The following is a 21,275-nucleotide window of genomic DNA, read 5'->3' on the forward strand; positions in this document are numbered from 1 at the left end:
TTGGGCATATGTGCCAGGCCAGGGATAACACAGCGGAGGACGCCTGTGGTCAGGAAAGGGTGTGGGTCGTGTCAGGACAGAGCCTACCCGATCCTGCAGAGAAGCGGTCCCGTGTCCCCCTGAAAGGCTCCGAAGGTGAGGCTGGAGCGAGTCACAGTCAGATGCCGACAGAGTAGGGAGCTGCGTGCGGCAGAGTGATGGCGTCGGTGTAGGGGAAGGAGCAGAGGACGCTGCCCTGATGACGGGGCACATCGAGGCTCCGATAGGCGGATGAAAAGGGGGGCGGGCTTGAAAGTCCCGCCGTTGATAGGTCCGCGGAAGGCTTAAGGGCGTGACGGAAGCGTCACTATGGTCCTCGGCCCTGGTTGGTCAAATAGCAGGGGGCGTATAGGCGTCGGAGGGGGGACCGCCCACCGGACACGCCCCCCAGACCGAGAAAAGCACGGCAGATCTGCCGCGCATAAAGGAAGAAGGAGGGGGAAGTGGCCCAGGGAAGCGCTGTTAAGCGCCATGTTTGGTGAGAGGGGGAGGGGGGAGGAGGGCAGGTAACGCCGGGGGACTGGGACCTACAGCTGAGAGACAGGGGGAAGTACCTCTCTTAGCGGGTCTGGCTGTCGTCTCTTCCTCTCCCCTTCTGAGGATGGTCTCAGGATGCCCTCCTGGATAGGGGGGTATCCTGGCTTTTCCTCCTTCCTGCACTGTCCGGTCCTGGACAGTGCAGGAGCCGGTGTCAACCCCAGAAAACTGGGGGAAGGTCACCCGCAGGGACCACCGTCTCCCTCCCAGGCCGCTCCGAGGAGGGAGCTGGGGTGGGGAACGGGCTAGGACTGGCCACCGAGATCACCCTGAGACACCCTAAGGTGACAGGGGATAAGTCCTGCCCAGCGGGTCCGAGAGTGGGCGATGTGGGGGTAGCCACACTGCTCTCTCGGTCGCTTGTGGGTTAACAGGGGACGCAGTGTTCCCTGTTAGCCTGAAGAGCTGTATCTGAAAGAGAAAAAAACATAGGTTAATAAACACAACATGTTGGATCTGTGAAGATCCAGGTCTACCTCCTACAGACACTAAGCTTAAACTGGGTGCATACTGCGGAGGAGGAGCTATTTTCCTTTTTTTGCCTAGTGTCAACCTCCTAGCGACAGCAGCATACACCCATGGTCCTGTCTCCCCCAATGAAGCGATAGAGAAATCTCTCTTGTAGAAGTCCCTGTTCTGAGTTCAGCACTGGACATTAGGTGTCTAGTATAAACTCCGAACTTTACCAGTCGGGTTCGCTCATCTCTAGTTGCACACGTATGGCCAAGCTAGCAAAGCCTTTAAACACTTACTAGCCAACATCAGAATCTTATACATTTCATGAAAATATTATGGTGTTAATATGATTATTATTCTTTATACTGAGAAGAATTTTGATCGCATGAATTGCCTTAGCAAAAAAAAAAAAGGCTTGTATTATAAATTACTTTTTATTACGTAACGTTCCAGTAATGCATATTTGCCCAATAAAAGATTCTAAACAAATAGTCACCTATTGATATACTGATCTCCGGTGTTCACTGGGCTATTACCAAGGCATAGTTCATTCACCACTTCCATCTGTTACAATCTCGGAGTCTTGAGACAGCAGTCATGATCCTTAAAGTGCATTGTTGATTTCTGACACATGGGGTCTTAGATATAAACACTAGTGCGGGAAAAGAAAAATGATTTGGGCAGTTGACTATGGCAACCATTGTGAAAAGGCTGAAAATTTTCATTTTGTCAGCACTAGTTTCTACATCTGGCCCATCATGACTGAGGATAGGCAGTTACTGCATTATCTTACTGTAATAAAGAGATGCAGTAATTTACAATAAGAAAAGGAAATATTGAAATAATTTCATCCAAATACCTTGAATCCACAACTTAAGTAAAAGACATTCGGTTCTGAAGTGGTGTTTTAAGTGCAACTCCATACACTCACCATGTCTGACCATGACACATAACAATTTACATTGGCATGTTCGACCAGCATAGAAAAAGAAGCAGTCTTCATAAAAAGTAGGATTGTATACAATGTCTAAAGGAATGATTAGAAAGAGATCCATTGAGTTTACCCTGTATATGGGCATTCAAAGTTCACTGAAACTTGTTTCCATACTGGAAAGTTCTGTTGCCGCCTCTTACATCACTTTCTCATAGCCTAGTGGGCCAGTGGACTGATGGGGTTATGGAAAATAATGTCAAATCACATTAGTCTGAAAAGGGTAAAGAAAAAAAGAACCATCATAAAGAAATGTTTGATAATTTTGCACCATTTAGACTTCGAATATAATTTCCATGATGGATTGTGAGTTCTTCTAGAAGGTCTCTTCTCCGTTGCATTCACGAGCGATCATTTCTTTAGCTCTTGGGAGGGTTGAACAAGGACAATGATGTTGGCTCATGCAAGGGGCAGATGTCCACTCTACCACACAGGGCTAGTAGGTGGAACATTAGCGAAGATTGAACAGAAGTAAACGGACAATATATATTAAGTACAAAAATGGAGTAGAGAAACCATTTTTCATACCAGAACAAGTAAACTGTCAACTTGTACGCATGAACGGAAAACAACATTGTAGTGATGGAAGGAGAGGTCATCATTCAGAGTAGCGCATGTTGCTGTAATGTACACAGGCACTAAATGGATTGCAGATACTACAAGCCCTGAACATCCTGGCCTCATGGAAATGTGTCATTTTTCCCCGAACGCCAGGACCTGGTCGGCCAAGAGGGTTACAGGCCATATGATGATTGCTTCAGGAAAAACAAACCCTACAGCACATTACACATAGCAGACTCCCAGTGCAATGCTGAAGTTGGAGAAATGTGTGTCCACCCTCTGCAGGCTAGGCCAGAAATAAGGTAGATCAGAAGTTGGAGTTTCTTGGCCAGTGAAATCAAGGACGTTATTCTGTAAGCCCTTTACAATGCTACATGGCCTGTAATATGCATTTAACATTTCTGGCTGGACTTGATGGGATTCGTACAGAACAAGCAGGTAAACAGCGCATACAGAAACTAGAACAAAACATCTTATCTAAAATTAAAAAAAAAAAAAATTACACAAAAAACATAGTGCAAAAATCTCACACATTATATCTATATAAAAAGTTCAGTTGGCACCAAAGGTGATAGTCTGTTTTGTGAGAGGGTACAATGCAATGTCTGCTGTATACTGCTAACACTTCTGAACAAAGTTCTTTGGAAATATCCCAGTTCTCCCGCACAGCTCACCACTCATCCATTCATTATCCACCGATTCCAGTGCCGAGATTACATCACCAGCCTGTAAGGAAGAGACAAAACGTAGCAAGTTCATATTTAGCTTTATTGCATCATTATTACCTATATTATAAAGATTTAATTCAAGGGAATAAATGTCTCTTCTTAAATGTGGACAATTGGAAATTGCTTGTAAAAAACAGAAAATTTGCAGTCTACCGCTTAGATTTATGGGGCAATCACTTTCACACAGAGCCCTGTAGGTTTGGATTTCTTTTTCCCTTAAAGAAGTTTTCCAGTACTTTTTTTTAAAATTGCCCAATGTATTCAGCATGTGGGCATAAGTATATTTGTAAATACCTTGTGTTGCTGATAATGCCTGTGAGCGGCGCTATCACTGGCCGCTCACAGGCATCACGTGACCCCACGCTCACGTCACGACAAGTGAGGCGTGACTCAGCGCTGGGGTCCCCGCAGTGGCTGCTGGGTTGTGGGCAGGGCTATTCCCCACGTCACACCCAGCAACCACCGCGCGCTTTCCCAATGAATGCGGAGAGGGAAAGCGCGCTGTGGATGCCGGGTGTGACGTGGGGAATAACCCCGCCCACAATCCAGCAGCCACCGGTGGAACGTGGAAGAGGGACCCTCAGCTGCAGCCTGGACTTGTCGTGACATCAGCGGATGTCAACGCTGGCTGCAGCCGGGGTTCACATGATGCCTGTGAGCGGCCAGTGATAGCGCCGCTCACAGGCATTATCTGCAACACAAGGTATTTACAGAGATACTTATGCTCACATGCTGAATACATTGGGCAACTTAAAAAAAAGTACCGGACATTTAAGTGTGACAAACGTGCAAAAGAATAAGAAATCAGGAAGGGGGCAAACACTTTTCCACACCACACATAAACTTTATTTATTTTTATTTTTTCACTACTATTTGACCCCTTTTCATGCAGTGGCATGTAAAAGTTTGGACACCCCTGGTCAAAATTACTGTTATGGACAGTTAAGCAAGTTGAAGATGAAATGATCTCTAAAATGCCTAAAGTTAAAGATGACACCGTCCTTTGTATTTTAGGGAAAAATATATATATATTTTCATCTTTTAAATTTTAAAAATTACAAAAACGAAAATGGGCCGATGCAAAAGTTTGGGCACCCTTAGAGATTTGTGTGCTCAGCTAAGTTGACCAAGGTTTCAGACCTTAATTAGCCTGTTAGGGTTAAGGCTTGTTCACTATTATTAAAGGCCAAGTGATCCAAGTTTCTCAGCTTTATAAAAACCCAGCCTCCTCTAACCTTGTGCCAAAAAACAGCAGCCATGGGTTCTTCTAAGCAGCTGCCTAGCACTCTGAAAATGAAAATGGTGGAGGCTCACAAATCAGGAGGATGCTACAAGAAGATAGCAAAGTGTTTTCAAGTTGCTCTTTCCTCAGTTAGAAATGTAATTAAGAAATGGCAGTTAATAGGAACAGTGGAGGTCAAGGTAAAGTCTGGAAGACCAAGCAAAATTTCAGTGAGAGATGCTCTTAGGATTGCTAGAGAGGCAAATCAGAACCCACCCTTGACTGCAAAAGACCTTCAGAAAGATTTAGCAGACTGGAGTTGTGGTACATTGTTCTACTTTTCAGAGATACCTACACATATATCACCTTCATGGAAGAGTCATCAGAAGAAAACCTCTTCTGCGTCCTCACCATAAAATTAAGCATCAGAAGTATACAAAAGAACATCTAAACAAGCCTGATGCATTTTGGAAACAAGTCCTGTGGAACAAAGATGTTAAAATATAACTCTTTGGCCACAATGATCAAATGTGTGTGGAGAAAAAACGGCACAAAATTTCAGGAAAAGAACATGTCGCCAACCATTAGGAATGGGGGTGGATCAATCATGCTTTGGGGTCTGATCTGAACATCCTTGAAAATCTGTGTCTACACCTCAAAATAGCAGTGCATGCAAAACGACCCAGAAATCTCACAGAACTGGAAGAATTTTCCAATGAAGAATGGATGAAAATCCCTCAAACAAGAATTGAAAGACACTTGGCTGCCTACAAAAAGCATTTACAAGCTGTGATACTTTCAAAAAGGGGGTGCTACTAGGCACTAACCATGGAGGGTGCTCAAACATTTGCATCGGCCCATTTTCTTTTTTGTAATTTTTAAAATGTAAAAGATATATATATATTTTACCTAAAATACAAAGGAAATGTGTCATCTCTAACTTTAGGCCTTTTAGAGATAATTTCATATTCAACTTACTTAACGGTTCACAATATCAGTCATTTTGACCGCCCAAACTTTTACATGCCACTGTAAGTCCTTTCTCTTCTTAATAAATCACTTTTCTAATATACTTTTATTACCTTCACTGCTTCTATGAGCACATTTCAACTCTCAGTTGTTATGCAAGCATTGCTCCCTGTCTGTTACTTCTGATCTGCGCACCAGAATGGGAAAGACTGAGAAGAGCTCATTGCAGCGTTTGTCTGCAGAAGGGGTGGCTCTCCAAAGCATCAGCAGGATCAGAGCAAAGGAGAGTGAGGCTGAATGGAGAATGCGGCTCATTGAAAGGCAGCTGCGCCCCCGGTGGTGACACGCTCTTCGCATGGTGCGATTCTGGTGCCCAGATCAGAAGTGGCAGACAGGAAGCAGTGCCTACATGCCACAGAGGTTACATGACCCACACTGAGATACACTCATAGAAGCTGAGCGGTAATAAAAGTATAATAGAAAGGCGATTATTAAGAACAGTTAGTACATATGAAAGGGGGTCAGATAGTTATAGAAAACCCCCCTAGTGAACTAGTATCTATCATGAGGCTCAGTGGCAAATGTGAAAACTGCAAGGTTTCAGGGTTTTTTTTTAAATATACATATATTGACATGAAGTCTAAGCCAGCATTCCAGAAACCGTGGTGTTGTAAGGGCACCATGTCCACAGTACAGAGTCGATCTCCTCAGAGATGAAGGCAGCTAAAGCAGTCAGCAAATCTTAGCTACATCATATTACCATTTATGTCGAGCCTCATTAATAAGGCCACGTTCACACATTCAGTATTTCACATCAGTATTTGTAAACCATAATTAGGAATGAAATAATCAGAGGACAAGTATAATAGAAACACGTCACCACTTCTGTATTTGTAAGCCAAGACCAGGAGTGGGTGAAAAATGCAGATGTAAAATACTGAACATGTGAACGTGGCCTGAGGATGGGAATCACTGCATTAAGAAATCTGAAGAGCAGTCATTTTTTGTAATACCTTGAATGAAAGTTCATCCTCATTCTCCCCACAGAAGTCATAAAGTGCCCGAGCCTTTCCAGGTTTCCCTCCCTGAGTTTGCCGCGCTGTTGGTCCTACAAGAAACAAATGAAAATCACTTTCGAGAATAGGGACAACCATGCTTTTATCACGGAACAATGGCTTCTTCTTTACAGAACAGATATTCACTTTCAATGTTACCTGAACACCCTTTGTAAGGGCAGAACTGCTCTAATATTGGTCCAGAGGGCAGACAAATGTTGCATCATCTGAGTAATACAGCCCAACAAAGAATAAAGAGGACTCAAAAGTTATTAGTCTTCTGTATTAATAAGAACAGCGCTCCCCTATGCCTATACACCTCCTGACCACTGTGCAGATGTATATATATATGTATATAAGCAGATACACAGTTATCAGTCACTGGTTAGAGGGGTAGGAGAATACGAGTGCCGTGTAGAGGTGGGCGAGAACTCTCCTCATGAAAACAGCATACTGGTAACCGAGTCTGCTACATTGTTTTCAAGAAAATGGCACATTATTCTCTTGGGCTGTTAGTAGAATGACCCTATCCCTGTAATTTGTTGTCCTTACATACAGCAGCAAAGTAATTGGACAAAGCCACTTTAAAGCATGATCTTCACAATTAGTGGATAAGACAACCATCTTCCATATCTGATATTTGAATAAACTAGGCCTATCTGTATAGGAAAAAAATATATTTTGTGTGGGTAAAGCAACAAATTAAAATATTTACAAAACTATATTTAATGTGCATGACAAAACTCCAATATGTAGACCAGTCTATTCTCACAATGAGGTTTTATGCGTACGTGTTCTCAAGCTAGCCACAGTAAAGATTCTATGCTGATCTGACAGCAAACACCATTTTTTATAATTGCAAAGCTTATCAGGAAAGCAGAGGTCAGCAAAAAAAAGGGATTGGGCATGTTGAATTTTGTTGTTTTTTTCCCGTTTCTGCTGGAGGAAAGACTCTGCCAGAGTAACTTGACAGCAGCTTATACTTCTATCCATATTGATATAAACATGCAAGTTCAGGCAGGCTGAGCATGCATATTTATAGCAAAAATACAGCTACTGTAGGTACATGGCCACAGAATAGGACAGCATTAGGTAGAGGTTTTATAGTTCAGGGATGAAGAGGTTGGCCAATCTATATTTATTTGGCAATGTGGTGTGGACATGATTCTGTGGCGCTTACTGCCATAGAAGTATTACCGTATTAACATAAAACCACTTTAAAAAAGGACCCGTTACCAGGTCAAAAAAATTTGCCAGTTTTTTACCTTATTTTATTCCTGTTGGTTTTTTTTGCTTTGTTTTTTTTTGTTGTTTTTTTTTTAAATCTGCCATTCAATTCCAGAGATACGAACCATTTCATTTAGTGCTAATTTTTATGATCTTTATTAGGCTGCGTTCCCACTATGCGTCTTTTAAGCGTTTCTGCAGCGTTATTTCCGCTGCGGAAACGCTTAAAAAACGCTAGTTAATAGGTCTGCAATGGTCCCCAATGATAATCATTATCATTGCGGAAAAATCCGCAGCACGTCCATTAATTTTGCGGAATCACGGTGGCCATTGGACTTACACTGGACCGCATAACATCCGCATGACTACATGTGCACATGCGGATATTATGCGGTTCAATGCGCGAATGGTACCCGGGTCTGGAGAAGAGGAGACTCCCCTCCAGACTCGGGTACCATAGTACCTTTAGTTAAAAAATAAAAAATAAACATATACTCCCCTTCTGATGGCCCCCGGTCTCCTTCTCCAGTGTCTTCGGCTGCTCGCAGTGGTAAAAGGACCTTCCATGATGTCATTTAGTCATGTGAAGGTCCTTTTACACCACCGCAAGCCGCCGAAGACACCGGAGAAGAAGACCGGGGGCCATCAGAAGGTGAGTATGTGAGCCGCCGAAGACACCGGAGAAGAAGACCGGGGGCCATCAGAAGGTGAGTATGTGAGCCGCCGAAGACACCGGAGAAGAAGACCTGGGGCCATCAGAAGGTGAGTATGTGAGCCACCAGAGAAGAAGACCGGGGGCCATCAGAAGGTGAGTATGTGAGCCGCCGAAGACACCGGAGAAGAAAACCAGGGGCCATCGGAAGGCGAGTATAATGTTTATATTTCACCATTTTTTTTTATTTTTTTTTTTTTACTATTGATGCTGGTAACTTGGTCACACAACATAAATCCATGCCGGTTGCATGGATTTATATAGTGTGACCAAGTTGTCAAGCACTTTTCCAAGTGATGCTAAAATAACTTGGAAAAGCGACTGACAACCCGCATGCGAAATCGAATGTTCAAAACGCTTCTACCTGGCAGAAAAATCACATGTACAATCCGCATGCGTTTTTTTCTGCCAGGGAGATGCAGAAACGCTCAGGAAAAATCCGCAGCATTTCTGCATTGTGGGCACATAGCCTTAGGGTGTGAGGTTCACAGGATTTTCTGGGGGTGCGTCTTTAGGTTGCTCTGCATTATTACCCTGTGAGCAACGCCCAAACTTGGTAAAAAACCATGAAGCAGCACTAAATAAAAAGGCCCGAGTCTCTGGAACCATATGGCAAATAAAAAACAAAAACCCAAAAAAAACCAAACATACAATACTCATAACAAAATAAGAGCAAAACCGACCACTTTTTATCAGGAGACAAGTCCTTTTTAAGTGAAAAGCAGGGTGCTTTGCATGTACAAGAACCTTGTTTATCAGCTAAGACAATTTTAACACACTAGACACTTGGAGGAATCAAAACAGCAGCTCTTGTTCAACACAAGTATATGACACACGTATGAATGTGGGAGCATGGATCTTACGATGGCGGAGTGTGTGTGACATCTCGGACCCATTGCAGAATCTCTATCTGATGTGTATCCCATATTATTTAGAGGATTTTCCCCACGTCCAGCTATTGCAGTAGTAAGCGCGTGCACTCGCACCACACCTTATTTACTATGCACCGCTGTTCACTGGGAGCAGAAAACGTGCACAGATTACGAGGTTTTGTAGAGCAGATGTTGCTTTCTCTCCGCAGTCTCTGACTCTCATGACTACCCGGCTCTACGTGCGGCTACAGCAGTCACAATGCAGCTCTGTACAATTACAATACATGGATTCATTCGTCTAAAAAGACATTTTAACTAAGCATACTGAGGCCTTATAACCAAGTATTACTGGTATATGGATTTTTACCAATTTTTCCCCATATATTGTCTTTTGCATTATGTTCTAATTATTACCTAGAGGACAACCTCAACTAAACTGCTTCCCAGCCCAATACACTATTCAACCAAGATTTCTGTGAATAACCCTGCCATCTCACTCTATATAAAGGCCCCTTAAACGTTAAATTATAGTCAGCCGAACCCACCTATTCTGGCCAACTATCTAATGTGGCTCACTCATGATAGATGATGTTGAGGAGATAAGGATCGGGCAGTTTGAATGCAATTGTCCCCATCCTCCTCTTCTCTAGGTGGATACACTACTGGCAGATGAGGCTCCGCTCTTCCCAATGAAAACTTGTGAACTCGTGTCCGAGCCGAAAGTTCATGTGTATGGGGGAGTCAAAGAAGATGGCTGTTGGCCTAAGAGCTCGGCCAGCCAATAGCAATCTAAAGGTGTACGGGCATCTTTGGTTGTCTAAGCTATCCTTGGCTATTTTTCAGGTGAAATCTGCATATGTGGGTCAAGCAGCATACGAGATGTGTTTATTAACCTTCCACCCAATGGTGATGATGAGGTGAATTTCACAGTGGAAAGACGAGGGAGATTGTTACCTGTTTAGCCACTATATGTCAGCAAACGTAAAAAAAAACAAAAGCAAAAAGAAAAATTAAATACAGGCAAAAATATTTTTTTCTTCCAAAAATTTGATTTTGAAGGTCACTTTCTAATGACAGAGTCTGCTTCAACTAATATTTAAAAAAAAAACAAAAAAAAAACTACTAGTGATGTCCACACATTCATTGAATATAACTTTAAAAAAAACATACACTGATTTCTGGAGATATAATAATGCTTGTCATTTCAGATTTACACATTTCGCTCAAAAATTTCCAAAATGTTTATTATTTGTTCTGCAGAAAAATGACATTACAGGCAGGTGATGCCTAAAGATCCGGATTTGGGAAGAGGTCAAGTAGCACATCAGTAGGAGGTTTTGCCTGCATTATCTCAGGCTAAGGTGTCATTGACCAATACCGTACTCTCTGTGCCTCCAATTATATATATGGTCAGCTCCACGAAATGAAGGATTACATCCCCGAGCCATATGCAGTATTATACAGAGACACAGGCTGCACTGGTTCTGTAATACCGAGGTGCTGTGACTCCATGTGCCTCTGTATAGACTGCAAATCTCTGCAGTGTACATAAACCCAACATGGTTAACCCCTTCTCGATTAGGCCAATTTTCATTTTTGCACTTTGGCATTTTTTTCCTCCTCTACTTCCAAGAGCCTTAAATTTCTTTTTTTTCCCCCACGCTGAAGATAGCTCTTAAGTTTGGGCTATAGAATACATTTGGGGCCAATCAACCAGGCTCTTCATTGATAGCATTATATGATGGATATTTATCAGCCTGTATTTGTTAGCTTTGAAGATACCAAAAAATGGGCAACTGTACAGACTATAGACACAGTGGTCGGCCACGCAAACTTCTTTATGGAAGAACTGTGACCAGAAAGGTGACTGCACGTGTGTGGCTCTCTCCACTGATTTGTATGGGAGTTCCAAAAATTACAGACCATGCTTGCTCGACAATGGTTGGAACTCCTAAACAAACCACTAGAGAACACCACACACGTGCAGCCGCCTCTCACAGTGGAACGGTCTCCATTCTCCAGACAGATGTGGGCCCAAAGTGATGGAGATCTTATGTATATTCCACAAATGGCCAAGATGGGAGTAACCCTTTAATCACTGAACTGCATGTAAAAAAAAAAAAAACAACCTTTTTTTTTTTAATCTTTAACGTAACCATGGCTACAATTGATAGAGATTTATTGGCCAACTTCCACCTGTACACTCATTTTCACATGAAGACAGATTAAGAAAATTCTTAACTGTTTTGTCTGTCACGGCCTATTTTTATGGCTGGCGGAAGGGTCAGAAATATTTGATTAGTGAGAATCCATTATCATATCCCATGTTCACCATTCATGCTCCACTATAAAGGATCCATATTGGTGGAAACAGAAATTATCCTAAAAAAATGTAAAGGTTACAAGCAGAATAAATCCCACTGATGTATGCCTGTACATAAGAAGAATTGAATTATTACTTTCATATATCAGTGGTTAGCAAGTTACCTTCATTATCTAAAACAAGTCATCTTGCTGGATTTCCTTTAGTGTGATTTTAAGTCCCCAGATAGACCACACAAGTCAAGTAGAGACTGACGACTAAACGCCTCGCTGTCAGCAGCACGGAGCTGGAAACCCTCGTATCCCCCCAGAGAACCTCATTCATTATTCACAGTTCCCACTGATAGATGTCAAATCTCTGCAGCTTCTCTTATAGAGCAATCTCCGCTCATCAAAGCTGTGGCAGCAATGCCCTGATCACGGAGGTATTTTAACAGCGTTTTGACATTATAATTGACATACACACCTGAGCAGAGCTGTACAAATGCAGCCGGCACAATCCCTTCTCTGCCATTCACCCGTCCTTTGTACCACTCAGAGTCCAGTCTTTCTAGAATCAGTATCTTGTCTCCTTTTCTGAAGGGCAAGTCATCTTCTGTCTCTGCGGTAAAATCGTACAGCGCTTCATACCATTCCCCAGACAGTCGGTTTAGCTGTAATGAAGTCACAAGAAACCAGAGACTTGAAAAGAAAGAATACACATTCCTACTGGTGAATATGACTGGCAAGGATGCAGACATATAAGATGGAAAGTTCCTTTCAAAGTGACGATTACACCAATATAGTGGCACAATGATGCCTGAACATGCACTATATTGCTAAACATATTCTTATTTTTACAGCTATGATTTAGAAGCTAGTTATCTGAGAAAATATATCCTTCACCTAAGGCAGCTTCATTCTCCTCCCTACCTCAATCTCGAATGACGGGTCTATCCCCATCTACATGCAAAGAGAGACCGATCACTCATAAGGAACAGGGCTAGCAAGATCTGCTGGGGACCTGCCTCAGACCAGGTAGTCAAGACACATAGTTCCCAGATGGCTTTTCAAAGTACCGTATGTTTACGCTGAAACGCCGCAGCATCACAGCATAATACATACCGGGCAGCAATCATACAGCCAGTGACTGATTCATGATGTGAGACTCACAAGAAACTATCAGGACAGACGGGAAATTTATACTGTTATCTTTCCCAGTATGATCAAAGACGTTTTATGTCAGAACTATAGGTTCAAATCCCACCAAGGACAACATCTCCAAGGAGTTTGTATGTTCTCCCCGTGTTTGCATGGGTTTCCTCCGGGTTCTCCGGTTTCCTCCCACACTCCAAAGACATACTGATAGGGAATTTAGATTGCGAGCTCCAATAGGGACAGTAATGATGTCTGTAAAAGCATTGAGAGTAAAATAAATATATATATTTATTATTCCTGGTCCTATGTGACTTGTATTCTGCATTTTTAGCAGTTTTCCCTTCTTCAGAATCTAAATTTTCAGTGTTCTCTAATCTGGTGGATGGAGACTAGCTGCAGTGATGTCTCCTGTAGATGGCACACACACATGCATGAGAGATTTCTATTCTCTTGACCGTAGTTCAGGAGCTGCAGCAGTATGGAGAACATTATACAGAAATAGTGAGCAGTGTGGCTGTGAATCCAGCACTGGAGGTAAGAGAAACCCGATAAAGCAGCACAGTTCTGCAGGTTTCTCTGTCTTTCTCTCACTCTGCTGCTACCGCATCTTCCCACCTCACCTCTCCATAGACTCCAATAGACAGCTGAAATGTGATACCTTGATGTTGTCTGGCAGATCATCTTGTTGTGTGCAAGATGGATTTTAACTCTTTTAGCTCTTTTTTAAAGGGAATGAGGAGTTTGGAGATGAGGGAGAAGCATATTTGCTTGTACTACAGATTTATGCGGAAAATGTTGAAATAACAGAGACCATTTAATATTTGCTTTTTTTTAACTTCATTTTATTTGTATGAAAAACTCACAAATCATCTTTCCCAGCTAAAGATTGCAAAAGTTCTCAATTTTTGTGAAAATAATAAACAGCATACCTGTGTAGAGAATGCAGACGGTTTACTCTTCTGTAAATCATGGGAGTCTGGGGCTGAAAATAGAAAACAATTGAGTAGGTTATACAAGAATCCTTACTTACATCCACAGATTTGCTGCATCTTATTAGCCTTGAGAGGAGAACTTATATTTTTTTAAATTTATTTATAAAGAAAAAAAAAATTTATTTTTATATATCACACCTTTGTAAGGCTCCAACATGAGAAGATATAGCACTGGATCTTGTATCTGTGCTTCACAAAATTACCTGTAGTCTTGTTTGGCAAGTCCTCTAGAATTTCCACAAAATTGATTGGAAAAATACCAACACGTCCTTTGAGCTCTCCCTTAGCCCATTCATCATTTATGTATTCTCTCAGCAGGATTGTGTCGCCCTCACTGAAGCTGAGCTCGTCTTTCTGATCACCAATAAATTCAAAACGTGCGACACAACGTGGACCCCTGGAAAAAAAAAACATTGACAATAGAAATAATAACATAACGCTTAATACTATTAATCATGAATAACAATTTACATTAAACTTCAAATCGTCCAAAATAATATAGCCATAAAAAATTCATCTGGTACATTAGAAAGTTGTCCATCAACCTCATAATATATTTGTTTCATCATTATATAAGCTTAGACCAACATTGGCTGAATCCCACATCATCGATGGGTTCAATGTGTGTGGGATCCTCCTGACTGTCCCCTGACCGACGAAGTAGGGGGAGAGAAGAATATGGCATGTCTTGTCCTATATCAGACTCTTCATAGGAAACAGCATAGCAGGCTCTCCTATATGTGGGAGAGTCGGGGGGACATAGTTGTCGGCCAAATGATTGAATGAACCGTCATTTGGCCGAGACCGCCAACCAAAAAATGTGTGGGTGTCTTAAAGAGTAGCCATCGTTTTCATTTATATTTCAGAAATCAATAGTACACATGAAAATAAGAAACTCTGTAATTTATCAGAGAAATCTGCTACTTTGTACTCCTGATTTGATCTCTCTCTCTCAGTTCATGGTGAAAATATATATTCAGTGAAAACTGATTTTCCCATTACGGAGATAGCAGATGACAGTTGGTGCTTTTAAAATTCTATGGAGAGGGGGAAGGAACTAGAGGCAGACACAGATTCTGCTGTAAGTTATCCTGAAACAAGAGTTACATTTCTCCACAGAACTTTATGAGCACCAACTGCCATCTTTTATCTCATTATTGGGAAAGTCTATATTCCTTGAAGATAGATTTTAACTGTAAATTGAGAATTTTTCGGATTAAACATTTATGGGAAAAAAAATTAAAACAGGTACTCTAAGGTTAGAAAATATACACTGCTCAAAAAATAAAGGAAACACTCAAATAACACATCCTAGATCTGAATGAATGAAATATTCTCATTGAATACTTTGTTCTGTACAAAGTTGAATGTGCTGACAAAAAAAATCACACAAAAATCATCAATGGAAATCAAATTTATTAACCAATGGAGGCCTGGATTTGGAGTCACCCCCAAAATTAAAGTGGAAAAACACACTACAGGCTGATCCAACTTTGATGTAATGTCCTTAAAACAAGTCAATATGAGGCTCAGTATTGTGTGTGGCCTCCACGTGCCTGTATGACCTCCCTACAATGCCTGGGCATGCTCCGGATGAGGTTGCGGATGGTCTCCTGTGGGATCTCCTCCCAGACCTGGACTAAAGCATCCGCCAACTCCTGGACAGTCTGTGGTGCAACGTGACATTGGTGGATGGAGCGAGACATGATGTCCCAGATGTGCTCAATCGGATTCAGGTCTGGGGAACGGGCGGGCCAGTCCATAGCTTCAATGCCTTCATCTTGCAGGAACTGCTGACACACTCCAGCCACATGAGGCCTGGAATTGTCCTGCATTAGGAGGAACCCAGGGCCAACCGCACAAGCATATGGTCTCACAAGGGGTCTGAGGATCTCATCTCGGTACCTAATGGCAGTCAGGCTACCTCTGGCGAGCAAATGGAGGGCTGTGCGGCCTTCCAAAGAAATGCCACCCCACACCATTACTGACCCACTGCCAAACCGGTCATACTGAAGGATGTTGCAGGCAGCAGATCGCTCTCCACGGCGTCTCCAGACTCTGTCACGTCTGTCACATGTGCTCAGTGTGAACCTGCTTTCATCTGTGAAGAGCACAGGGCGCCAGTGGCGACTTTGCCAATCCTGGTGTTCTGTGGCAAATGCAAAGCGTCCTGCACGGTGTTGGGCTGTGAGCACAACCCCCATCTGGGGACGTTGGGCCCTCATACCACCCTCATGGAGTCGGTTTCTAACCGTTTGTGCAGACACATGCACATTTGTAGCCTGCTGGAGGTCATTTTGCAGGGCTCTGGCAGTGCTCCTCCAGTTCCTCCTTGCATAAAGGCGGAGGTAGCGGTCCTGCTGCTGGGTTGTTGACCTCCTATGGCCCCCTCCACGTCTCCTGGTGTACTGGTCCGTCTCCTGGTAGAACCTTCAGCCTCTGAACACTACGCTGACAGACACAGCAAACCTTCTTGCCACAGCTCGCATTGATGTGCCATCCTGAAGGAGATCCCACAGGAGACCATCCGCAACCTCATCAGGAGCATGCCCAGGCATTGTAGGGAGGTCATACAGGCACATGGAGGCCACACACAATACTGAGCCTCATTTTGACTTGTTTTAAGGACATTACATCAAAGCTGGATCAGCCTGTAGTGTGTTTTTCCACTTTAATTTTGGGGATGACTCCAAATCCAGGCCTCCATTGGTTAATAAATTTGATTTCCATTGATGATTTTTGTGTGATTTTGTTGTCCGCACATTCAACTTTGTACAGAACAAAGTATTCAATGAGAACATTTCATTCATTCAGATCTAGGATGTGTTATTTGAGTATTCTCTTTATTTTTTTGAGCAGTATATATATTTTTTTTCTACAGTTTTCTACATTATTTATACAGCAGAGCAGTGTCAGCAGAATATGAGTCTCCAGTTATGGGAGGCTCGATTCTGTATATACTGCAAAAGGATGCAAGCTGTTGTAAATCAATCTTTGTCTGTAGATAAAGCAGAAAAACTGCAGACAGGCTGGCATTGTATGGATTCCCTACCCTGGTATCAGTGCACTCTCACTCACTCTGTAACTGCACTGATAATAGAAGCATATTAATGAAAGCTTTCAACAGAAGATTAACTATTGTTTAAAGCACCACCATTGTTTTCTTTATTCTACCCTTTGTTGGGTATCGTGTGCAAGTGTCATAAAGGTAGTAACATACTCACCGGTCATCGTCTTCCAGTTTCAGCGACGTTCCGGTCCGCTCCAGCGCTATGTGACCGCATCTGTATCCTGTGCAATCACTGTGTGGAGCGGCAGCTGCTCTCACTGTAAGGTCACGGCCCCACTATCAGTATTTGGTCAGTATTCGGTCAGTATTTTTTCTTAGGAGTGGGAGCCAAAACCAGGAGTGGGTGATAAATGCAGAATTGGTGACTTGTTTCTGTTATACCTTTTCTCTGAATGTTCCTCACCTGGTTTTGGCTCCCACTCCTGAGAAAAAAATACTGACCGAATACTTCTCTAGCCTAGATCAATGTCTCATAGAAGTGCATTGAGAAAATTCAAAAAGTGGCCACTGCTCCACTGAGCAACCACTGTGTGATCCAGCAAGACACAAATGTGATGACGTGGTGCCACAAGGGAGTGGAGCAAGGGGAGAAGACCGCGACCAGTGAGTATGCTACTACCTTCAGGATACTTACACACGTGATCCCTAACAAAGGGGGTGGCAGGAAATCACTGGAATGGAACTTTATATAAGGTTTTTGCATTCATTTAATTTATTATTTTAATTACTCTAACTTGTTGCTTTGGGAAATCTACTCATACATTAGCAACAATGAACAGACGCAGACTATCTTTTGTAAGGAGAATCTTATGAGCATGTGCAAAGGTCAAGCTTTGTGAAGGGAGGGTGGAAGAAGATCAGCTGTGACATCACATTGTGATTGATGGCTCCTGTGTTATCAGCTGAACATAGAGATGTTATCAGTCATTGCAATCCTGCCTCTGCTGATAGAGGAGCCTGCTGAAAACACTTCCTCAAACAACAGGAAGCACAAGTCTAAAAAAGCCACAGTGCAAGTCAGCTGTGCATAGAGGTGGAACACGTTATTTTAACCCAGTCTCCAATAATATGGAGTCTAGCTGAAGACTCTTTCTACAAAAAAAAAGCCCCAGTGGTCAGTGTGAAAATTGCCAGATTACCAATATAGTTTTTTTTTTATAAAGATCATATGAAGAAAAAAAAAAAACACTGCCAAAAATCTGATTTAAACTACAAGCCATTGTCTGATGATATCTTCCATTTAAAGGGAACTAGTCATGTCCCCAAATGTAATTAAACTGGAGATATTGGGTTATCGGCAGGTTAATAATAATTGGTTCTAAAGCTGCACGACCATCTAACTGAAAGCGCAGCTACCAGGAGAAAATGAGCTCTATGACTGAAAGCTGGAGGCTTCTGGGAGGTAGAGGCGTGCCGGTATGGCCGCAGTCACAGCTCCGTGCATAGTGAGCGCGGATGAGAGAACGAACTAGAACAGTGACTGACAGCCGGCTCTGCAGAGTATGTGCAGAGCGTGTTTACAGCCGCCACATAGAGAGGTGACTGAAGCCACAACTCTATGACTGAAACCCAGAAACTGCTGTAAGGAATAAAGTTAATTTCCTCTCGGTAGCCATGCCTTCAGTATGGTGGCTGCACGGCTTTAGAACCTGCAGATTTGGTGACATGACTAGTCCTTTTAATTAATTGCTCAATTGCTCTATATTAAATCTCTATTATTTTAGTGCAATAATAATAATAATGGATAAATTCTAGGGTTGAGTGAGTATGTTCTGTCCGAGTATGCTCGGCCCGTTAAATCGCTCCCGTGTGCATGATTTGCAGCTGTTTGACAGCTTTATTACATGTGAGGAATGTGTAAGAAATAGACATACCTCCCATGTAATAAAACTGTCAAACAGTTGCAAATCATGCACACGGGAGTGATTCAACCATATCACCAAGCAGCTGTAAATACTCGGAGCTCGGCCCGAGCATACTCGGCGAAAGGGTCAACAGAACATACTCGCTCAACACTAATAAAGTCCTCTAGTCCCAAATCTTTTGACGTTTTTCAAGCAATTAATGTAAATGAATGCCATTCCAGAGTTTTGATCCAATTATTACAGCATTAAAGTATACCTCCATTTGCACATGAAAATTATTAAGAAGTTAAATGTCAACTTTATTTTATGTATATGGTTTGGAAACCTTCCACAGAGTACATTCATTGGATATTTCCATTTTAGAAAGAAATAATATAAATAATATTATCACAATGGTTTTATGGAAAGAAAAACCTCTAATGTCCAAATTTCAGAAGAAAGAGATAAAAAATAGTCCAACTTTTAGAAATTACAATTATATACCAATATACATAAATCTAAAATCACAGAAGAATGGTAAAACTTAGGTTAGGAAAGATTTTAGATGGTACACTTACTTTATAATAGACACTGTAAGATTTTTCTTCATGTGCCCCTTATCTGGCACATCAACCTAAAAGGAAAATATTTAGAGAGGATATTCATTAAAACATCCAAATTCCTAAAAAATCCATAAGCAGATATTGCTTTATATCTCAATCATAAGTTGGATCCAACATGTTCTATTTGAGCTAAAGCAATCATTTAGATTGAGAACAAAGTAATGCGGCAAGTAATGCTATATAAAGGTCACCCCTGTCTAAAACTTGTGGCTGCTAAAGTAAAACAAAGGGAAATAAATTTGACAAAAGGGAACATATTAAAAGGAGTTTTTCCCACTCAAATAAGTGGACCTTAAATGATGTAAAATACCGAAAATAACAAAAAGAGCCGGTACCCTTCCCCGGTCAGTGCCGGCTCCCCACCAATGCTCAGATCTCAGTGCTTTTGCTGCAGCGGTGCCATCACATAGTCAGTGCGCATCACTGCTGTAGTCACACACTGAACTCAGCAGCTGTGCAGAGGAAGACACCACGAGCCACTGAGCTCAGTGAATGGCTGCAGCGGTGACGTCAGTCAGTGTGTGCATTACTGCTGTAGCCAAAGCACAGAGATCCGAGAATTGGTGGGGAGACGGCACTAGACTGGAGCAGGCTGGGCACCTGGTCGGTTTGTTATTTGAAAGCGTAAGTGTCATTTTAAATTTTTATTCCATAAATCAATAGTTCATATGAAAATAAGCAACTTTGTAATATATCTTATCATAGAAATCTGCTTCTTTCTTTGCCAGAATTGATAGTTTATTATCAAAATTCTCAATTCGGAGATAAAATCTGTATTCAGTGAAGACTTTCCCATTACTGAGATAGGAGATGGCAGCTGCTACTGATAAGATTCAATGTAGAGGGGCATATAGAGGTTGCATTTACATAGAATTGTATCCATAGACCTAGCAGTCACTTATCTCAGTAATGGGAAAGACTTCACTGAATACAGATTTTACCCCAGAATTGTGAATTTTGATAATGACTGATCAGTCCTGGCAGAGAATGAGGCAGATTTCTCTGATAAGATCTATTACAAAGTGGCTTATCTTCTTGAGCACTATTGATTTATGAACTAAAAATTAAAATGGCGATTACGCTAAGTATTTTACAGTGTTTGGGGTGCATTTTCCTGAAAGTGGAAAACTCTTTTAATCAGTTTTGTCTAACTTTAAGACAGTGCAAACTTAGACCGAGCAGTCTTAAAATGGGACAAATTTATCAGAATACCCATGTTTTGTAATAAATCTGGTGCCTCTTTACATTGTCTAGCCCAAGTCTACAGCCACCACCTATCAGTTGTCATCCTTTGTGCCAGAAATTGGCAGCAATATTTTGCCACAGGGTGTTGCATGTTAGACCACGCCCTTTTACAATAAACCACACCCTGTTAGAGAAGCCACGCCCCTTGTCATCTCGGGATCAGAAAAGGTCTAAAACACAAATATAGTGCAAGTCACCAAGGACATTTTACTAAGTAATCCTCCCCCACTGGATGGAGAAGTCGTGTGTGCGGAGGATCGTCCACAGGAGCGGCACAGAGGCACACGGGAGCGGCACAGAGGCACACGGGAGCGGCACACGGGAGCGGCACACAGGAGAGGCACAGAGGCACACGGGAGAGGCACACAGGAGCGGCACAGAGGCACACAGGCACACAGGAGAGGCACAGAGGCACACGGGAGCGGCACAGAGGCACACGGGAGCGGCACAGAGGCACACGGGAGCGGCACAGAGGCACACGGGAGAGGCACAGAGGCACACGGGAGAGGCACAGAGGCACACGGGAGCGGCACAGAGGCACACGGGAGCGGCACAGAGGCACACGGGAGCGGCACAGAGGCACACGGGAGAGGCACAGAGGCACACGGGAGAGGCACAGAGGCACACGGGAGCGGCACACAGGAGAGGCACAGAGGCACACGGGAGCGGCACA

The 21,275-nt window shown here is 42.6% G+C and overlaps 1 protein-coding gene across 4 annotated transcripts in view; it reads right to left on the reverse strand.

Moving 5' to 3' along the window:
• Positions 1–1,484: 1,484 nt before the first annotated feature.
• The window catches only part of SH3D19 (SH3 domain containing 19), a 137,824-nt gene continuing 118,033 nt past the window's right edge, over positions 1,485–21,275 (reverse strand). For 2 of the 4 annotated variants that reach the window (XM_073642525.1, XM_073642524.1), the window contains exons 16-21: positions 19,313–19,368; positions 14,024–14,217; positions 13,758–13,810; positions 12,158–12,344; positions 6,517–6,611; positions 1,485–3,310 (exon numbers count right to left, since the gene is read on the reverse strand). In XM_073642525.1, coding sequence (XP_073498626.1) covers positions 3,203–3,310; positions 6,517–6,611; positions 12,158–12,344; positions 13,758–13,810; positions 14,024–14,217; positions 19,313–19,368 — 693 coding nt within the window. In that variant the 3' untranslated portion in view covers positions 1,485–3,202. The remainder of the gene's footprint in view (positions 3,311–6,516; positions 6,612–12,157; positions 12,345–13,757; positions 13,811–14,023; positions 14,218–19,312; positions 19,369–21,275) is intronic. The other 2 variants (XM_073642526.1, XM_073642527.1) reach the window with 1 other exon arrangement.

The sequence above is a fragment of the Phyllobates terribilis genome, unplaced genomic scaffold, assembly GCF_046119375.1.
Source record: "Phyllobates terribilis strain yellow unplaced genomic scaffold, ASM4611937v1 Scaffold_1__5_contigs__length_1240528914, whole genome shotgun sequence".
NCBI classification, from domain to species: Eukaryota; Metazoa; Chordata; class Amphibia; order Anura; family Dendrobatidae; genus Phyllobates; species Phyllobates terribilis.